The sequence below is a fragment of the Anneissia japonica genome, unplaced genomic scaffold (genome assembly GCF_011630105.1).
Source record: "Anneissia japonica isolate Jap-2015-1 unplaced genomic scaffold, ASM1163010v1 scaffold288299_len31705_cov158, whole genome shotgun sequence".
Taxonomy (NCBI): Eukaryota; Metazoa; Echinodermata; class Crinoidea; order Comatulida; family Comatulidae; genus Anneissia; species Anneissia japonica.
This window is the reverse complement of record NW_022740950.1, coordinates 9241-24847: the sequence shown is the minus strand read 5'-3', so window position 1 is coordinate 24847 and position 15607 is coordinate 9241. Positions and strand designations below refer to the sequence as shown.

The following is a 15607-nucleotide window of genomic DNA, read 5'->3' as shown; positions in this document are numbered from 1 at the left end:
ATCTATCGAACTACATTTTCGAGTCGAGTGTAGCTGCAGAGATGTCGTCAAAGTTGACAAAGCTTCACAGGCAAGTCATTTTTTTCCCTAAAAATGTCTTGTTTCCTATTTAACATGCATGCACTGACACCCTCCCCTCCCCCAAAATAGTCAATACAATTGGTTTGTTTAATTATCACATATTGAAATGGAATTCCAAAATAAACATGTATCAATTGTTGTCAGAGCAATAGAGAGATGTTTTTTTCGAAAACATCTATTGATTTCAGATGTCATTTGGGCATAGCTTTGTATATAAAAAGATTAGTATGGTATACAAGTTTGTCATCAACACCATGCTCTGTATTTCATTCTTGAAATTGTATCTTTGTATATTTTATTAGAATAAAATTTTGGTATATGAATTGAATGCACAAAAAGGTTTTATAATACTTAAAAAGCAAAATAATAATATCAGTTTGGACTATTGTATTTCAATCAATTTTCACAAAAGAATGTTTAAAAGAAATTGTAACAATTGTATTCGGATCTCGAGTTTGGAATGGGCGAACATTTCTGCAGTGTAGTGTCAGAAACACCGCTTGAGATTCAACAGACGATAATAGATAAGAAACAGCATGATATCAAGACCTGAAGTTGATACAAGCTTGGAGACGAGTTCCAATCATAGTACCGATTACGTAACATTATGCTCAATGCTACACCCTGAACTTAACTTGGACATCATAAGTTATAACAGAGGTGAATTTGATGGAGCTGGTGCAAAATTACCAGTGCCTATATGATAAAAGTGTGAAGGCATATAGAAATGGCAAAAGAGAGAAAAAAAACATGCATGGGATGCGATATTGAAAGAGATGGGCATAAGCAGTGAAGAATTTCAGCGCACATACAATGCTAGGTGCACAGCATTCGCAAGGTAAAGTACTTCTACTTTTCTATTCTTCCGAGAAAAAAGACCACCAATCAGAGAAGACTACTCATTACGTCGTTTATTTGATGCACAATCGCAAGAAAAATTCAACTCAACATAACAGTCGTAAGAAGTTATAAAGATGCCGTCATCAACAGAGGTGAATTTGATGGAGCTGGTGCAAAATTACCAGTGCCTATGATAAAAGAGTGAAGGCATATAGAAATGGCAAGAGAGAGAAAAAAAACGCATGGGATGCGATATTGAAAGAGATGGGCATAAGCAGTGAAGAATGTCAGCGCATATACAATGTTAGGTGCACAGCATTCGCAAGTACCTCTACTTTTCCGGGAAAAAAGACCTTTACATCGACAGGAAACCAGGCTTTAGACAAATACTTCGACGGATGCGCAAAATTAGCTGTTTTGTTTCCAGACATGAGAGGGCAGCAGATATTAACTTAAGTAGAAAATAATGGCTTACGCATGCATATTAGGTAACTTCCCATGGCGGCACTATGCCTCTGGTTTCCCACAATCTATAGAGGGTGCTCTTGTTGCTATGCGAAGGATCGAAATATATGTATGTGCGACTCGAAGTCACTTGTACTTGTATTAATTTATAGTATTATTATTACTGTATCTATAGCAAGTTTTCATTTGTCAATGGAAGGGAAAAATAAACAAAACACAAATTTTACTTCTCATGATTGATGCAATTAGTAGAAGGAAAACAACTACATTAATTGAAGCGTGAGTGGATCTATAACCAGTCATGCAAAAGAGAGCCTGGGAAAGTGTTGCGGAGGATGTAAGAGCAGTAAGTGGTTTGCTGAGGACGGTTGAAGAAATTAAAAAGTGGTCAAACGTAAAGGTGGAGAGTAAGAAAAGGGGGAGGGGGAGCTTTACCATCTACAGAGCAACCTGATAGGTTGCAGTGAGGTACCCCTAGACTTGGACGAAGATTGTTTATAGGTCTTGTACACTATAGGAGATGCAGCAATTTACAGGATCGATGGAGGGCAGGAAAGCTTGACAACAATTCCTTTGAAGGCAAGTAAGGAAAGTTTAAAACATAAATGTCAATCAGTTTTATTCTGAATATTATCTTATAGGCAATGCTTGTCTACATTCTATGATTGTCCATCCATGATGGAGCTCATTAATGAAAAGCCTTGGTTTTTATTAGGGAATGATTTTAGGCAATGTTTTATAAGGTAATTACTATCATTAGATATTTTATGATAGTCCATCATCATCTGCCAAGCTGTTTTGTCTTGGGTAGACATCGCTAATACGCCTTCCCTCCTGTCTCTTATACACATCTAGATGTGTATAAGAGACAGATGTTATACAGTAGTATAATACCTCCATGATTATGCTTATGAGATTATAACAGGCTTATTATTTTATCTTAGAATTTACAATCATAGACCATTTTCAAGAGCATGTTACATAGCCCTGTCTGTGAAATGATTGCAGATTCAGATGCTTATGAATATAAGGAGAATATTCAATCATGTATTGATGAGTTCATGGCCATTAAATTTAAGACTGCTCCCAATAAGATTCAGAACCAGGACATCAAACCAATCAATGACTTCTTCAATAAGCTTGGCTTCTCCAGTAAAGTCAGACCCGGCTAGCGAGCTGAATGAAGGACAACAACTAAAGAGATGTCTGTGTAGATCATCTGAACAGCGACTGGAAAGAAAGACCAAAGTCCTTACAACTTGCCCGAGAAAAGTGGCAACAGTGTATTCCGAAAGCAGCCCTCACTGAAATTGGTACCAAGAAAAAGAACAAAACAACAGCTGTATTTCTCATGCAAGAAACACAGAATGCGATAGACTGCAACAGATCCTCTAGCTGGCATAAATCAGAGTAACAGCTTATGTGTTTTGCTTCATATCTAACTTGAGAGCAAAGTGTTTAGTGAAATACAGGTTCAATTTCTAGCCTTGTTCCGACGGTGTAAGTTACGGTGATATCGTTGTTATCGAACAAGCACTTGTTATGAGGTTGATACCCACCCTATGAACGGAGTCACCTGATAGAAAACTCGCGCTTCAACCCACAAGCTAACACCGACAACCGACCGGATTGGGAAGGCTCTCATCCGAGGGAACGTTCTGTTAATTGACTTGCCATATGGTGATCGCAATAACATCTGGTAACTTGACCCTGGTCTCTGTTTTCGCGGCAATTTTTCAATACGGCAATTTCTGTATTTCTTCTTGATGGTCGAGATTATGGGGAACAGGCCGAGCATCACTGCCCCGACTGGAACAGTAGGCGAGAGTGCGGGTCCACCACCACGATCATCAGCACCTAGACAAGGGGGTGATGAAGGTACATATTTATTATTATTATTTTATTGTTGTTATTATTATGTAATCTGCATTATAATCAAGAGAAAACAGATTTTTCAGGATGTTTGGGGCCTAGTCTAAGCTCACACCGTTATTATTATTAATATTATGCATGGGGTCAACCTAGGCCTAGTAGGTTTCTCCTAGTGAGCCTTGGTAGTTAAAGAACTTTCGACAGCAGAGCAGTATTGCATATTTGCAGCTCAAAAGCCTGCTCATGCAAAAAAAAACAAAACTATTTTTTCCAAACCGACAAGGAAAAATCTATTTGCGTATATTTTTTTGTAAGTAAGCCTACTTTGTTCAGTATGTCTAATTCGATAGAGCTAAATGTTTGTATAGTTCGTCATTCTTTCATTTGTTGTCTTGAAGTGTGTCGGGCCCTCCAACATTATTTGAAGTACCACCAGAATGAATCCGATCCAGTAAAATTTCGAGTGATTCACGATCTATCCTTTCCAAAGGGGTTATCTGTCAATGCATCCATCCCGGGTAACGAAAAAACAAGTTTGCTACGACAGCATGAATACAATAATTAAATTGGTTTTGAAGTTTGGCAAGGGTTGCCTAATGGCAAAGACTGACATTGAAGAGGCTTTTCGCATAGTTCCTTTGCATCCATCCAATTATTGGTTACTTGGCTTTTCGTGGAAAGGGAATTATTATTACGACTGTTGTCTTCCCATGGGTGCAAGCAACTCATGCAACAGATTCACAGCGTTTGGACAGGTTCTGGATTGGATTATGGTGCATCATTTCAAAGTTGATTTACATCACTGACTTTAAAATTATTTACAGATGCAGCGGGATCTATCGTTTTTTCAGCTGTATACGGTTCTCTATGGTTTGCCTTACCATGGCCTTCCCACCTTAAACATCATAGCATTGCCGCTATGGAATTGTTCCCTATTGTCTTGGCCCTAGCAGTATGGGGCCATTCGCTAGCCGACAGATGTATAATTTTTCGCTTGGATAACAAAGCGGTCGTACAGGTAATCAACAAGAAGACAGCAAAGGATACAGTATGTTTGCGTTTACTTAGGCCTTTAGTCCTCTGCTGTCTGCGGTATAACATACTCTTTAAGGCAAAACATATCCCTAGGGTGGAAAATGTATTAGCAGATGTACACATACACTTTTTCTGTCTTAGAACCAAATCCTGTCAATGTGCCATCATCGGGGCTATATATATATATTACTTTACTTGGTTTTCAACGTTCATCTACTTTATTTCACAGGGTTCCACTACATAGATACCAAGCTATCTGATGGTGTGGAAAAGTTGAATTTATATTCAGACGGATGCCGAGGGCAAAATCATAATAGCACTGTTGTGCAGTTCCTATTTCACCTATCGAAGAATGGTGACTTTGCTGAAACATATTATGTTTATATTGAGAAAGGGGGTGGGTCCATTGTATTCGAGGTATTGATCTCTCTGCTCCCACAGTGCAACATCTGTTGTAATAATTATTATTAGAATGATGTTTTAGAGCATATGTATTACTAATAATAATATGTATTATTAGAATGACGTTTTAGAGCATTTAGCGATTTCCAAGTTGTGACGTTGTTTGTGATGCTGTACGTACTTGGGCAGTGTTTCTTTTTTTATGATTTCACCATGAAAAAATCTTTATACACCATAATAAACCCCTATGTAATAAAATAACATCACTATTTGTCCAATTCCACTATAATTCGTTGTATTTGCAGACTATTGGATCACTAGCGTCATATGATTTGAAGAAGGGCCCAACTCTGACTCGCAAAAATGCTTTTATTGTTGCCATGGAGATAAAAATTTAATAGTTTTACAAGTTCATATAATGCAAGTACATGCATTATAGGTCTCCTGAAAATGAAAACAAATAATAAATAAAAATGACAAAATTGTTAACTTTTGTTATTTTTACTCAAAAACTATTGTAATGGAGTTAGGCCCTTCTTTCATTCAGGTATTCATATGTATTATGTGAATGCTATTTGGTTTACAATAAGTCTTCATGTTAGATAAGCCTTTAGGGGCAGCACATACATTGTATGACCATCTGTGAGCAGCTGCACCTACCTCTATTTTACTACTGTACGTTGTACAATTTGTCGTTATTAAAATGACATATTATCATCATATACATGAGTGTTTGATAACGACTTTTATTTTGCGTAATGTGGGCTTGCGTGTCTGTCGTGTAATGCAAAAATGATGTTTTCCAAACCGACAAGGAAAAAGCTATTTGCATCACATAGCAGCTTGAATTTCGGTACCTGCTCTAAGGCAAGTAGTCTTTAGGGGTACGGCCCTAATGAATATGCATAGTTCGGACAGGAGACGTGGCAATCCTTACGGGTTCTTAAATTAGCCTTTTGCCTTGTAGCCTTAGTGCACATCGTTTGTTCGATATGGAATTCTATTTCACACCACCTCCCCAATCCCCACTTGAATACAGGATGTATTCAAGTAAATACAGGATGTAAGCTGTGCTTTGATGCATTTGACCCCAAACACTTTCTGGTAATTAATCAATATTTTATTCCACTATGGATTAAGCAATGTTTACAATACAATACAACTATGTATAATATTTTTGATATATGTGGGTGGAAGAGCTAGTAACCTATCTATCTTATGACCAATGTCATCCGCTATTATCACCAAGAAATGCTCACATATCCTACCTTAAAACAAGACAGGTTCAAGAACGACATTATGCATTATGGTGTCGCTACACTGCTGCGAAAATCCAAAGCAATATTGGAGCCACAAGTCATGCCAAAACAGTGAAGTATCGTTGTGTGAAATGCAAAGATTTTGATCATGATGTTGATCCACAACTGATGACTGACCTTCCAAAAGAAAGAATGGCTCCTTTCACAAACCATTCTACTATACGGCCTGCGATTATTTTGGACCAGTTATCTCAGTTGTTAAACTGGGACGAAATAAGACAGCTAAACACTATGGTGTGACATTTACATGCTTTAACACTCAAGCAGTACATTTAGCAGTTGCCACTGATTGCTCTACAATGGAATTCCTGTCTGTTGTGGACATTTCTTTATAATTATGGGAAGACCGAAGATGATCCAAAGTGATAATGGCACGCAGTTTGTTGGGCATTAAACCCAAAATTAAAACTGCGACAAAAGGCAGAGGCATAAAGGGGCAGAGGCATAAGAAGTAGTTTATTGGGGTATAGAAGAGGACCTAAAAGGTCGAACTATAATAGTGCTATTCGCTACCTGATTAATAACCTTGACGTTTTAAATTGTATTATTCATCTGAAAATCCAAAATTTTAGTAGTCATTACTTTTTAAACTATTTTATGCGATTTAGGCCTGACTTTATGTGCAATCAGATTTTCATTGTGTGTTGTGTGTTATTATATAAAATATTAAATGTTTTCAGAGTAATTATAAATTATTAATATTTTTTTCTTTAACCATGTTTGTATTTTTACAATGTTACATTCATTAATTCAGATCATGCCCTATGGTTAAGGGTGACACTACATAAGGCTGTTAGAAAGCTTCAGTTCATTGAATAAATGTAGTCATTTCCAGAGCCCTTTCTTGGGCAAAAACTTTAAAAGGATTAAAGTCAAGTGACATATCTAGGAGGATTGAAATGGGTGGGGCTTGATTAAGCAAAGGGGTGCTAGGACACAAAATCTAGCTAATATGAGGTCATTTTTAACTACTTGAACGTGATAGTTTGGCTTCGGATATTCTCAGTGGGGGGTGCATGGAAGGAGAAGACATGCTTTTTTTGGGGCCCCGCACGCACCTCCAAGATACACTATTGCCATTGGTGTTCCTCATTATTATCGTCCCAAAACCATGACAGAATTCATGTGTTCACAGGTGTAGATATAAGAGCCCTGCTCAATGTAAAAGTGTTTACGCCCTCTAGAGTACTTCTCAATATGAATCTCTACAGTAATAATCAAACACTGTAAAAAACATATTCAAAACTTTTGGACTGACAGATCAAATGAAAAGGGCTGATGAAAAGGTCCAAAAAGAAACAAAAAAACAAAAAAACAAAAAAAAACCCTAGATAGGTAAAAATACATGACATTCATTCCAATATCCATGGAATTATTAATACAGTACTTGACAAAACCAATGTTTACAGGATGTAGATTATAACAACCACATGTGGGTGTGGGATTTTAAAATTTATTTCAGTGTAAAAATAATATTCTTTACTGTTTATTATGGTATTATTATGTGAGATTTTATCTTTCTTTTAAAATGTTTGTAAGGATATTATTAGGTAGAATGACTTTGGCTGTACTAGATAAGGTGTGTTCACTTGGAATGTTCATCTTTTCTATTTATTGTAACACTGCGTAAAGTCTACAATGTAGACAGTTATAGCTGAAGCGTTAAGCCACAAACATGTTTAATTGTTAAGCGAAATGACTTTTATAGCTGTAAATAAACACTGTTAAGAATAGAGATTCATAATGATCAACTGAGGCCCAGAGACTAAATTAACCTGGCCATGTTGGTTGGGGTTTAAAGTATTTTAGTTAGAAGATAGATTGAACTTTAGTAATTTTGCATAAAACATGGAATTATCATATGATAGTCGGGCAGTAAATAAGATTTTACTAATTACAGTAAAAATATCAATAAAAAAATTAATTTTTATAATAGTGCTCATTACAATTTCAAATTCCAAAATACAGATTAAAGAAATAACAGTAAAACATTATCAAATTTACCAAACCATAAAATAACCTTGACACAACAAAATGAAGAAAATTAACTAAAAGCAGAGGAGTCAGCATCATTACACTGTTACTTTGAGGCCCCCAGAAATTACAAGGAAGTAATAAGATTTATAATGATCAACTGAGGCCAAGTTAACCTGGTTGTGTGGGCTGAATTGGCTTGAGATCGGTTTCAAAGAATTTTACTTAAAAGATAGACTTTCGTAATTTTGCAAAAAAATATAGAATTATCATATATTTGGACTGTAAATAAATAATAATACAAAAGAAACCAAGAAAATTAACAAAACGCAGAGAAGTCCGCATTACCACATTGTTACATTGAGCACCCCCCCAGAAATTACAGGGAAGTAGTTTGCCTTAAAATGATTTAACAGCAATTTTATGATATCTGTATGTTTTTACTAATGTCGTAATGTCAGTAATAGGCGTCTGGAAGACAGTTTGCAATGAGTATCACCACACACAGCAAAATAAAATTAGATGTGTACATAAGAAAACTCAGTACCCAGATATCCTAGGGGTGGCTTCATTCAACTTGAGACCCAGGCTTTGCATACAGTAGGACTAAAAAGTAGATTTCAGGTGTTTTTTTTTTTTTGTTTTTTTTTGTAATTTAAGTATTTGGTTTAGTTTAGTTACTGTAACAAAGAATTTAAAATAGAAAGGGCCCTGGGAGGTATTTTAAAGATGGAAGGTCTAGACATTTATAATTATGGCATATATAATTTTGTTTTTTTCTATTATTATAAATTTGAACAATAAGGGGGGGAGGGCCCAAGCCAGATGATCCCCTGAATCCGCTACTGTCTTGAATCCACCATTGCGTAAAGATTTTCTTTACTAAAACTATATAATATTAACTAAAAAGTCTGTTGAATGTTTTGATTGTGGACATCCTAACAAGGTCTCTCCACTGAGGCATTAGTCATCAACATAACACATGTTTGATTTAACCATATATAGATTTTAAAACAACAAGGTTAACTCCCAATGACATACAATCTTTAAAATCTTTTTTTTTACAGTACTTTTATGATGTTTGAAAAGAGTCTAAAATTCATTTGATAATTTAATCATGAATTTAAGCTGAGAGGTTAATATTTACCATAGAAAATGCAAGGGTAAGTGATGGTTTGCCAAACCTAGAATTTTGCATAGGCCTCTCTTACAGTACAAATAACTTTCCAATTGATTAACCCTGATTTCTAATTGTCACTATGCAACACAACAATTTTATTTGCCTAATTATCTGTAAAAAACTGAATCATACTGTTACTGTATTATGTTGAAATAAAGTTCAGTGTCAATATACTTCTGTGTCACAGGCATGGACAAAATGTTGAGATGCAAGTGTAGGACACTATACAAAAATTATATTCAATATTGTTTATTTTCACCCTATTTAAAGCCAGGCTCCGCAGGGAAAAAATTGTTGATATGTTGTACAACTGATTTGTCTAAGACACAAAAAGCATATTTGATGAAAAACTTGGGGACGGTTAATGAGATACAGATTTTTAAATATTTAAAAACTGGTGGAAAACAGGGTGGTTACAACATATCAAAAATGTTTTTCCCCCTGGAGCCTGGCTCTAATTGATGACAAATCTTCTCTGGCAATCTCCTACCCTCAATCAAATGGTACTTCCCTATGATGACACATCAATGCGGATGGTACTTCTGCATGATGCCAACTCAATGTGGAAGATTCCATATTTCAATGACGGACTATTTTATAATGCCACTTCTTATGATGGAACCTTTTTTTCTGAATTCATTATCTCGATCACTCCATACTACTTCTACTAGTGCCTCTTAACCTTATGTGGTTCAAGGAACCATCTTCCAACTATCATCAAAATAATTGATGTTCCTACAAATGGGAATACAATCAAATGCAACAAAATTCAATTCCAGGTTTAAGAATGTTTTAAAACTGTTATAAAAACTGGTCAATCAAATTTTGAAAGGGGATGCAGGATGTGCGAAGTTAACTACGGTTACACTAGAATCCCCTGATACAGTTGAATTACAGCAACACCATGGCAAATTCAATGCCCGAGTACTGGCTTAAAGATACATTGTTGGTTAAAATGTAAAGATTAAAAGATTTATTACAGAAAATAACAAATTTCATATTCAGTACATTTGACTGTCTTAAAAATGAAAATGTGAAACTTTTCCACTTTGGGGAGGGGATGCACACACATCCATTGCACACCCTGAATACAGGCCTGATTTAAAAAGTTAAAGTAGTAAATCATGAACATTTTTATACAGGATAAAAAACAATAACTATTAGTTTTCAATAGAATGCAGCAGCTCATTACCATGACAACAGAGCAAAATGTGACTAATCAGAGGAAAATTACAATCTATGATCAAGCAATACAATTATATATTTAAGGATAATAATGTTTTGATACTAAATTAATTTTATGAAACTGTGCAACTCTTTTCAATAATTATTAAAATTTAGACAATGGGTTAACTATATTTTCAATGACATCTGATTAGAAAATGCAAAGTACAATAGTTTATTGATACAGTGTAGACTAATCAAACTAGCTCTATCTTTAGATAGGAAAATTTGGTTATTGCATCATTTTTGCTAATGTTAAGAATTTTAAATCATTGTCACTTCAAACTTTGTGTATCAGTGCTTCTGCATACTTTAAATGTCAGCACACACCACTGGGGCTAGTGTATTTGTTGAAATTATACTGTTATTAGCAAAATTGAATAAATATGCATGGCTTTATAAGTAAAGTTCCAAACAATGTTTCCTTGTAATGTACAATGACACACTTGTAGTATCAGGTTGACAATGTAATTCAAGCCAAACTTATATGGCTTAATCATGACACATTATGCTGTAACAATAATAATCAACTACACAACATGAGCTCACCGGATATTGCCAATGGAGATATAATTTCAACAGAAAATACTGCACTTTTGAAGATTAACAGCTCAGATATAAAATGCACGAACACCAGTATAAATGAACCTAGAGTAAGGAAATAAACTCTGCAAACAAATTTAAAACAACAAAACACAAGTTAATGACATAATTAATAATCAATTAATATTTTGCATAGTAAAGGTCACACTTATTAAAAGGGAATTCCAAAAATTTAGCAATAATATATGCCATTTCTATGTGAATAAGAACAGAATCACTAGTTGTATTTTAGAAGAATTGTTTTCATATAATATATAATCAATTGATTTTAATCTCTGATATTATCAGTAAACCAAATTTAGATGTTTTCATGAATGAGCAAGTGTTTATTGCTGTGAGTGCTGTATCAAAGAGTCATTCATAACCATGTGAAAGTGCTTAGTATATCTAGCTTTGAGTTATGGTTAGTTTGGTAACTATGGTAAATTTAAAAACAATGCATTTAGTGACCAAAAGTAAAGCACTTAACTTAAAATTAAGCATTATCACCAAAGTTAAGTATTATAACCAAAAGTCAAACACTATAAATCAAGCCAAGCATTATAACCAAAGGTTAAGTATTATAACCAAAAGTCAAACACTATAAATCAAAGTCAAGCACTACTGTACAGTAACATCTCCCAATTACGAACTCTCGATTTTACGAACAATTGCAACGATGATGTCATTACGAACAATCGTTTTTAACTACAAAAACATTTAGAATTGTATTTATAAGTCTTCAAAAACAATATAAAATGTTATATCAGCTAAAAAAAAACACATTTAAACCAATATAGTGACATAAAACTAGGTTTAAAGTAAGAAATATCGATTGTTTTCAGCTGAGATATATTACATTTTAAGCTGTGCATGCTTGTTCACTTTTTGTTCATTGGGGGCACTATTTGCATGGATTCACGATTTTTATGAATCACTACAAATGAATACTTCACAGTGAGCACAGGTAATTTTGGCTTCTGTAAAGTATTATATTGTTGCAGAAAACAGTAAAATCCAAGTCATTTTTCGTGACAAAATATTGTTGCCATGGCAATGCTTTGACATGTCCTAGCCTTGTACTTTGTAGCATGCCTACCCTCACCACACTGAGATGCTATGAAAATTTGAACTCTCTGAATTATAAATTTTCTCAATTACGAACTCTGTTCGGACAGAGGGGCATGTAATTGGAGGATGTTACTGTATAACCAAAAGCCTGGCCAGGCAATAAACTGTAGCCAAAAGTCAAGCACCCGAGAGCTAGGCACTTTAACCAAAAATTAAGCATTATAACTCAAGTCAAGCACTATAATCAAGTCACATACTAAAGTATAACCAAAGTGAAGTAGTATTAGGCAAAAGACAAGCATGAACCAAAAGTCAAAAAAACACTTTGTCTGAACATGGTTTGGTTACTAACAAATATTTACAAATCTAAGTTGTCTATCAACTAAGTTAAACATACTTACTGATTGTTATGTATGTACAAGGCACATGTTATACGAAGAACAGCAGCAAGGAAGGTCCATACCCCAAAAAGACGAACAGCTAATGATGTAACTAAAGGTGAGGAACAAAGGTAAAAAAATGAAAAGGTTAAGTAAGAGCCCAATCACACTTATTAGGCCGACTCAACTTCATTTCCGTTCACAGTTATTGTTTTAAGTTGTTTTAAGTCGGCCCAGGGCCGCCTTACGGACATTCACACTTCTTCTTTTGCGCCGGTCAATGATTTGCAGGACAGGAAGTTGAGGCGATCGCATTTTGATGGCGGAACGGTAAATCACAACCTAGCATAAACACATGGAATTCGCGCGAAACATGAACATAATTTCAAAAATTGTCCTTGTACTTTTTCGATTTTTTAAGCGGATAGCATTCTGCTTCATGATTATGGCAAAATCGAGCAATCAGAGCGAACTTGGGCCGGCTGAGGTTAGGCTTACGTTCAGATATAAAGTTGGGTCGGCCCTGGACCCGCATTGAGGGACCTGAGCCAACTCAAAAGTCGGATTAACTTTAGGTCGGCTCAGGGCCAGCTTAACATTTATTGATTGTTCACACTTAAAAATTGCCAACCCTGGGCCGGCCCTGAGGCGGCCCTGGGCCGACGTAACTCTCAAGTGTGATTGGGCTCTAAGTCATTATGGGTATAATAGTGGATTGGTGCCCCTGATATTATACAGGTAGATATTTTGGAAGGAGGAGTGTGTACTTTTCATCCTTTAATTACTAAATGATGAAAACCTACGAGATAACTCCCCAGATCCATCCAAACTTTTTAAGGTATAATATTGACTGTCAAAATATGTTGATTGTGTCGATTTGTGTGAATTTGATAAGGCGAGTGATATATTTTTTAAAACGGTAAAAAGTTTATAATATGTTATTATTATGATTGTTGGAGATATTAAATAAAGCATTTCAAAGAGATTCATTAATGATTGGAATTGAGCTTTGTTTTTATTTGACTAATTTCTTACTTTTTTTAGATACGTAAACATTAATAACTTTTCAAAAAAGCATCAGATTATTTCATTATTTTTCCCTAGCATTTGTAAGTCATTAGGATGAATGAGAATAGTTAATAAAAAATCGACAGAATAACAAAGACGAAAACTGGAACAAGAAATTTTCTTGGTGGATTGTTATTGAATGAGACAATGAAATAATCTTTATTAGCTTTAAATTTAACATTAAAACAGGAAGATGTTTTGGTTAGTTTAGATTTCATCATACACAGGATATCTGGTACTCTTTGGGAATATTTGACAATATGAATATTGCAAAAAAACAAACTAAGACTTATCAATTGTCTTTGCATGTGGACACAGCACAATGAACCACAAACCGGACTTGAAATTTTTCACGGTCTTTCAATAGTTTTAAATACACATCTGCTTCAAATGGCAAATTCAAAGGTAAAGAAAAAGAAAAACATTTTTATTTCACTGTGTTAAGGCAATTTTCTTTGAATAGAGTTGCCAGACAATATTTACTTTGAAAATATTAGTCACGATAAAAAATGTCATTTGAGACTTAGTCGTGTGTCAAAATTTCATAATATCTATAATTATTTTTCATCTGGAACTATTTTGAGAACTCAATATTTAAAGAAAATAATATAGAGATGTAACTAAATTTTGTTTACAAAACTTTTAAATTTACCATGTTATTACCAACCATTGTTATTAATAACTTGTGTTATAATCATCATAACCATTATCAATCATCATGAATATTTATGTATAATAATGGAAAATTTATGTGTTGTCATTTCTGAATATTATATCATTATCATCCTAATAAATATTCAAATATAATCATTTCTTAACATTTTTGTCAGAACTTTTTGGTATTGTAGAATATAGCAGTATCTATTAAATTATCCTATTATATGTTATTTTTTCTTTTAGGAACATTATTAGCTTATCGATTCACTCAACTTATCAAAAGTATAACAAATGGCAGAAAAAAGCATATTATTATAAAACAAAAAAGCTAGAAAGTCAAGCGTACAAATTTTATAGGGAGATGATTCATGAACTTAAGCCATCAATAGCTTTGTATTCATCCTGCTTGGACCTTGAGCCTATTAATTTTCAAGTTCATAGTCAGCTGTCACACTTTTCCCTTGCCATTAGTCAGACTCTAGTTTCATCCATGATTTAATGAACATTGATTTTAAATCATCTAACAACTAATTCATGACTTGATTTTGAAAAATTAAATGAAAAAAACTACTGTAGATTTCATTTAAAAACAACCAACAAATATACATAAAATATAATAATATGACAACACATTGTTGGAAATTGATATTAATACTTTTTTTAAAGCTTATTCTATCAAGTTCGTATTGTCTGACACATTATTATGTGGTTTTCTGCATAAAATTAATTCAATGTATCATAAGTTATTAATATTACTAATAATAATATAGTGCATTGTACAAAAATAGGTCCAGGACAATCACGTAGCACATGTACAGTACCCTCTGTAAGGAATGTTGTTAGCTGTCAAAATTATCAATTTCTTACACATGGGCTAAGACTACTGAAAACACAATACTCCAGTGGTTGATTCAAGTTGGGGGGAGGGGGGAGCCGGCTCGGGCCCTATCTAAATTTTTCAAAAAATTATTTTAAAAAATGGAGAAAAAGAGAAAATTATAGTCAAATTTAGGTCTGAGAGTGCCATTTCCAGCCATAGAGGGGTCATGATCTGAATAATTTTACCTCAGCTACAACCATGGTGGGGCTGAGGTGGTCTAGTCTCCCCATCTCTGACAGTCCCTCCCTGGGCCCCCTCTATTTTGAATCCCTGGATCTGCCACTGTCCTCTATGTGATGGTTTTTTTTTTAAATAAAAGGAACACAGATTGTGAAGTTCTGTCATCAATGCTTAATTTCTTGCTAGCAAGAAAACACTGCTTTCATGTTTAAATAAACATTGAAGCCAATAAAGTATGAAAACAAAATTCTTAACATTCATGCCTAATTCGAAATAATGTGTTCACAAGATATTTCTGCCCTAGGCTGGTTATTTGACATTCAGTCAATGTGACCAAGTTCAAATACTGTACGTTCTCAATCAAAATTAATCACTATGTCTACTAAGAACACTAAAT

General features: G+C 34.4%; 1 protein-coding gene across 2 annotated transcripts in view; it reads right to left on the bottom strand.

Moving 5' to 3' along the window:
- Positions 1–9740: 9740 nt before the first annotated feature.
- The window catches only part of LOC117118448 (probable ergosterol biosynthetic protein 28), a 14288-nt gene continuing 8421 nt past the window's right edge, over positions 9741–15607 (bottom strand). For both annotated transcript variants that reach the window (XM_033263042.1, XM_033263043.1), the window contains exons 3-5: positions 12447–12537; positions 10942–11060; positions 9741–9903 (exon numbers count right to left, since the gene is read on the bottom strand). In XM_033263042.1, coding sequence (XP_033118933.1) covers positions 9836–9903; positions 10942–11060; positions 12447–12537 — 278 coding nt within the window. In that variant the 3' untranslated portion in view covers positions 9741–9835. The remainder of the gene's footprint in view (positions 9904–10941; positions 11061–12446; positions 12538–15607) is intronic.